Raw genomic sequence first — 6,663 nt, 5'->3', positions numbered from 1 at the left:
ACTCCATTATAGGTAAAGTCTTAAATGGAAAATGTCACTTGAGTCAAAGTATTGTTAGCAAAATGTAACAAAAGTAAAAGAATCATAAAGCAAAACTGCCTGCCTTGTCAGTGTTATACTTTATACATTACAGCCCACAACTGGATAATTAATACTGACGTATTCATGTGTAATCACTTTTTTACTGTTGTACCTGTTTCATATATTATTAATTAGTTTAATCTATAAAAGGGCATCATATTTTATTACATAATCTTAATCTGGTAACTAAATTCAGGCAGTGGAGTGCACAATATTTCCATAACATATCAACAACATTTCCACCCGAAATGTGTCAGTATAAAGTAGCATGAAACAGGAATACTTAAGTTAAGTACCTCAAAACTGTTAGTACAGTACTTGAGTTAATGTACTTAGTTAAATATCGTAATGTGAGTCATACACTGTGATGAACTTCATGCATGGTAAAAACATTGCTTTTCCTGGGAACTATTCCTTTTAATGCACATGCAATGTGTGTATGGAAACATAAATGTGAATTCATAGTAATATATAAATACTTGGTGTAATATTACTATAATGGAGCATCATAAGGTGATCAGAGCAAAATTTAGCCCCAAACTGCAGCTGCTTACCAAATAAAGTCATGAAAATTATGTTTTTCGTCTAGTCCTTTGTGCACTGTCACAAATGTTACGTTGTTGTGGACCTGAGGAAGAATAGCTGCTGCAATGCAGTAGCTAATGGGGATCCTAAGTAACTAAACTACTGTATATGATCATAAAGAAAGTTTGGATGAACTTTCATTTTACACCTACATATTGTAATTTACATACTAGTTTTATACATTGTAGCATAATGCACATATTTTTACATACTTATTATTTTCATACGTCTTATTTCTACTTTCTTATAATTATCTATGTTATCTATCAGAGTGACTGTAATGTATCATAATTTCCCCCCAGGGACAGTGTTTCTGATTCTGTTGTAATGATACGATTAAATTTGGTTATAATTTTACAAAAATCTGTCTCCCAAATCAATGATTTCCTGCAAATTATCATAAAAAATAACAAAGTTGGTTATATAAGTTTTGTCTGTGTGTCTTTGCTTTGTTTAGTTTGCTCTATTTATCATACATTTAATTGATTGTATTTACTTTTGCATACATTTGCTTTATTATAATACTGGCAAGATTTGTTAGTGATAATTTTATATCTATTTCAGACTTGTTGACTAGCCCTTTAGTACATTATAAACATACATGTGTATTTTGAATTTGAATTAATATTTATTATGCATGATCATATCATGCAGTCATCTAGCATGACTTGCTTCTTGTTATTACTTTTACTGACAATCTTGTCAAATCAAGAAATGCGGACTCTAGAGGCATATTAATGACTTTATGTATTATTTTAAAAAGTGTTTAAACTGCGACCTGACAGACCTTTTAAGAAGGGCATATAATTTATTTTGGAAAAAAAAAAAAATCTTCATGCCGCTTCCTTCTTTGTAGTTATCTATTAGTCAACACACTCTTCAAGAAACTGAGGTTTACTCTACAAATAAGTGAAATCATGAACAATAATTAGTGATTAAGTGGCACACACACACACACACACACACACACACACACACACACACACACACACTACAAACACAGGCTGACCCCCTGCAGAGCTTGTGACAGCTATTGACTTTCCTCAATAGATGTTTTCTATTGTAAGCCAAGTACACAGGCTAAATGTCACAGCAGCAGGATACTGCTCCATTATAGAGCATTATATGTCTCTGAATGGGGACGAGAACCTAAAATTTGACTTCACAATTGCTCTGCCATTGTCCCTGCTCTCAAAGACTGATGATAATTCACTGAGTGTCCCTGCAGCTGCTGAGTCTCCTGACTGACTGACCACAACAGCTCTTGGACCGGTTAACAGTGGGCGTGGCCGTTAACGCCATCCCTTACCTGCTATTGGACAGCTGGGGTGTCAGTCAGCGCTGCTTCTCCCTCCTTTGCTTTTTAAATGAAGTTGCAATGGATACGAGCGCGACTCAACCTGTGGAAGCCGCGATGAACAGCTGATCCTCCGGCAGTGGATAAACCCCGATCACCATGGTCACCGCTGACTCATGACTTCTCTCCCGACGCGCGGCACTATGTGAATAGTTACTGGACAAGTAGACAAAGGAAGATAACTAACAGGAGAGTAGATTGGAGAGAGTGAAGGAGTGTTTTTGGAGCGTGTTATTATTAATCCTTTGGACCTGTTGATCATCAGTGTGACAGTCGGACACACACAGAGACTACCTGCCGCTCGCTGCTCCGCTCTGCGCTCACCGACCATCAATTATGTTATTGTCACGTTTGCTTCTCTTCACCTTATCTCACTTGTTGGCGCCTCTGTTTCTCTGTTACCTGCCTCAAGTCTCCGCACAGAAGCCTGGCTCACGGGTGAGTGCATACCTGAGTGTCTTTTAGATACAGGATAGTACTTGGATTAAAAATGGCATTGCTATATGGTGTACTAAGTGTAAATACTGCGTGACTATAGCGCGTAATTTACCAGATTACAACATTGGCGCTTTATATTTCACCTTCCATCAGAAAATACATTAACTATAAACGTGCTATATCGTTTTTAAAGGGCATGATTAATCGCTTTGTTAAATTAATTGGACTTGAATTTAAATCTTAGCCTATACATATTGTTGGAAACAGGGTGCTGAGGTGTATTATGCGATTCACAACTGCGTTTTTGCGCAGACCAGGTGAAAACCGAAGGGTATACCTCAGAGAAAATAGTCCTGCAAAGCAATCAATAAAGTCAACAACTGGTGTCAAATTCAAGGACTGTCCAAAGAGTAAATCAAGGACTCCAGATGACATGTTGTGAGGGGTGAAACATATATAAATTCGGCCTATATCCAAATTAAATACCAAATTATTACTGTTTATCTTGTCAAGTAAATAAATCATGCTGCTGCTGCAGTAAGTCATGAATGATAAGTGGTATTTACAATTCAGTTTGTTCATATTTAACCAACTTCCAAGACTTTTCAAGGCCTGTGTTTTATTTATTTTTGGGAAAAGGTGCCTCTGTGCTGAACTACAATGGTTTACTCAGTGATCAGCTGCTTTGCTCTTTCAGAAAAAGAAACTTTGGGTCTTGAAGGCTGTCATTTTGAGGCTTGTTCCTAAAATTTTCATTAGTCATAAGAGAAAGAAACTCTAGTCTTGATCTGTCTCGATCCAGGTGTGTGAGCGATGCTTAAACCCACCAAACCCCAATGTGTGTATTTTTTGTTTAGAAAATTTAACATATGATGCTGCAGTCAGAGTGTAAGACACAAAACAGGCTGTTTTTAAAGATTATTCTGTTAGCTGTGATCACTAAGCAGAGTTTCCTTCACCACAGCATCCCTGCTCTTACACCTTCTTTTCTAGGACAGATCTTTGTCACTGTCATGTCTGTCCCCTCTCACACACACTGCTTTACTTGTTCCTTCTTGTTGAATCTTTTACCCATGGCACTGTTCAGGCAGAGGGGGGAATAAGTGATGGAGAGCAGCATTGTTTCAGTTCATAGATGCTGTGTAATATTTGTGGTCAGAGGGGTGGGTGAAAATGTGATACTCACATATTGGAACTATTTCACAACGTCTTTGAAACACCCCCCTCCTCGCTACACAAGACTCAGTGGTCAAGGCGGCTCTACGGAAAGAGAATTATACTTTGCGTAATCACTTTTTGTAAGTCACTAGATAACTGTTTTCCTACTGGAATGAGCATGGAAAAAAAGTGGATTGGCAGGTTTTACTGTAACACAAGTGACTTTAGTGTTTGTGTTTTGTGGCAGATTCAGGGGGCAGATCTGTGGTTAGCCACATGAGATTATACAACAAGTGCTAGGATGTTTACAGAGTATCCGAAGAAAGGTGACTCATCAGACTTTTCTGACTGACAATCTGTCTGTGCTGAACTTTCCCAAACTGCCGTTCTTCTGTCTTCTTGTTCTGACTTTAAAAGGATTTCATGCTCCTCTGCAGGCTGAGAAACTCTATGGCGCTCGGCCTGAAGAAACCCTTTCAAAACCACACTGGATAAACTCCAAAACACAGGGTGATGTCAAATTGAAAACAAGGCTGCTGCTTAGTCCTCGAAAAGTTGACACTTTAGAGACAAAAGCTTTTCTGCAGTGTAGGAAGATAAGGCTGAAAACGTGTTCAAAGATCGTTTAACAATCGAAGCATCTTTATCAGCTTTACCTCATTAAAATTAAACACTCTTTCCGCATCCACTTCATCCTCCTCCGGGCTAAATCCAGTCACACTTGGCCTGCTGCTCACCCCCACTCACACCATATTAGATACTTTTAACATTGCTCACAGCTGCTGTAATACCATAATTCACACCCCCACTTTCCACGTTGATATCAGGGGGTTAAAGCTAACTTCACTGCATAGCACTGCTCCTTCCTCATTTCCCCAGAGGCTCCATGATGCAATGAGTGCACACGTCCAACATTTCTCACAATGCGCGTGATCGGGACACTAACAAAGCTTCAGACAGTTTGACCCCTTTGACTTGTGATCGTGGCTGTTTGTGCAGCTAAGATAAATTTGTCTTGCCCAGTCCCTCCTCAGTCTTGAGAGAAACTTTGATGTCTCCTTTATTGTTTTAGCAATTTGTTCATCGGCCCGAGGGAGGGCAGCACCACTCACATGATAAGGACGTGTGATGATAGTTAAGGATGGTGATCACACATTTTCCTATGATGGTAGTGCAACACAGTCTCTGCATAAACTGCCAAAGCAAAGTCCCAGTCTATTATTTAGTTTAACCTGAAGGCAGTAACAGTGGGGGGAAGGCACGAAAAGGGAAAGCCACCTTTATGATCTCAGGTTTTTATACATCTTGATGTGATATTATGCTTTTTTTACAGTCTAAGAGGATTAAAGTTCACTTCCTAATGACTGAAACTAGATATTTTGCAGATTTTCTGGTCCTTAGTACTGGGGGTGATCTCCCTAACAAGGCAGGTGGAGGGCAGGCAAGGATCTGCTTCCCAGGGGTATTCAGAAATTAGGGCTAACAAATGAGGACGCCATCCACTCTTACCCATCTAACCTTAATCCCCTCTTCATTGAATCAACCTGTAAGGGCCAGGGATGGGATAAGATGAGCCGTCGACCGGCATACTTTGGTGACGGCATCAGTGAAGACTCATAAACTCATTGAAAAACAAACATAAACAGCCTGGCTTGAGCGGCGAGGCAGCCAAGACTGCATACCTTCAGCTTGGGAAAGTACAGCCCCAGTTCAAAAGCAGGAAAGCCTTTTTATTGGTGTGAGGTAGATCACAGTGCAGGTGTGAGTGGTCTGCATGTGTGTGTTTGTTGATGCATGCTACGTATGGGTGCAGGTGCCTGTGTGTGTGATTGTTGTATGGTCAGCCAATGACTTCATTATGCTGACAGTGCTTAAAGGAATGGATGTCAGGGGCTGGACTCTTTGAGAAAGAAAGTGAGAAAGAAAACTAACATGAAAACAGCAGATATTGACAGGAAGTTTAATACTTACAGGTCAAATTCACCCCAAAATACCTAATATAGGCGTGGTGTACATTTTAGGTTTTGTGTCAGTATCTATTGACTCTTTATAAGTTTGTCATTTTCACTGATGTGGAGAAAAGCACTGTTACTGAATACAGTGCATTTTTTTTAAATGAAAAATCAAACACTACACTTTGGTCAGTGGCCCCTACTCTTCAAACTAAGACCCACTAGGTATACCTCTAGCGTCAGTTCTGGATGTGTCAGTTTTCATGTCAATATCCACTATTTACATGCCACAGTGTCTTTTTTAAAATAAACTTAATTCTTCACAGGAAATGTAGGTTTTGCCACCAAAACTACTTTAGGCATCTACTTGGTGAAGGCTAACGATCCTGGTCTGGGTTAAAATAACTAAGTTTGTTACAGTAACTCAACGAGTATGTTACTTGATGGCTAAAAAAAACTTAAGTTGACTTTTAGTTTCACATGGGACACCAACACCATTCTCCTCGATGAAAGTCCGGTGTGTGTTTGACCCATGAACCCCGTCTCCTTCCCACCCTACTCAGACGTTCTTGCTCTTTATACTATGTTATCGCCGCGGACAGGATTTCATTGGAGTTACAGCTGAAATACATGGGACAAGGACACAGCGCAACACGCATCCATTATAATCAACTAAAGCTGTTACAAAGACCACGGAAGATGCGCTTGCTTGCACGGGGAACCACATTGCCCTTCAGTTTTTTTACGCGACTGTTCTATTTCTTCTTCTCTACCCGCAGCTCTATGCCACTCCAGCTGATAAAAACTACACAGAACTGTGTAAAAAAACGCATATAATCTGTTTAAAAACAATTCACATTAATACCTCATTGTACCAGAGGCAATGTGAAGAAGCAGAGCAACCTTGTGAGTGCTTTTACATTTCACATTGAAATGTATCAATCAAATCAATGCACCGTGTCTATAGCAGTGATTCCCTACTGGTCCAGCCATGGGGTCCAGATTTCTCCTTTGTCATTAGGTCATGGTCCACACAATATATTCAGTGTCATACTTGCGTTTGGCCATGTTGTCAAGCTAGTTTGCTGTCTC

General features: G+C 39.7%; 1 protein-coding gene across 6 annotated transcripts in view; it reads left to right on the top strand.

Moving 5' to 3' along the window:
* The first annotated feature begins 2,062 nt into the window (after positions 1–2,062).
* The window catches only part of smoc1 (SPARC related modular calcium binding 1), a 71,720-nt gene continuing 67,119 nt past the window's right edge, over positions 2,063–6,663 (top strand). For all 6 annotated transcript variants that reach the window (XM_050062885.1, XM_050062883.1, XM_050062884.1 and 3 more), the window contains exon 1: positions 2,063–2,461. In XM_050062885.1, the coding sequence (XP_049918842.1) occupies positions 2,360–2,461 (102 nt within the window). In that variant the 5' untranslated portion in view covers positions 2,063–2,359. The remainder of the gene's footprint in view (positions 2,462–6,663) is intronic.

Source organism: Epinephelus moara, chromosome 14 (genome assembly GCF_006386435.1).
Source record: "Epinephelus moara isolate mb chromosome 14, YSFRI_EMoa_1.0, whole genome shotgun sequence".
NCBI lineage: Eukaryota > Metazoa > Chordata > Actinopteri > Perciformes > Serranidae > Epinephelus > Epinephelus moara.
The sequence above is the reverse complement of the archived record's forward strand: the minus strand, read 5'-3'. Positions and strand labels throughout refer to the sequence as shown.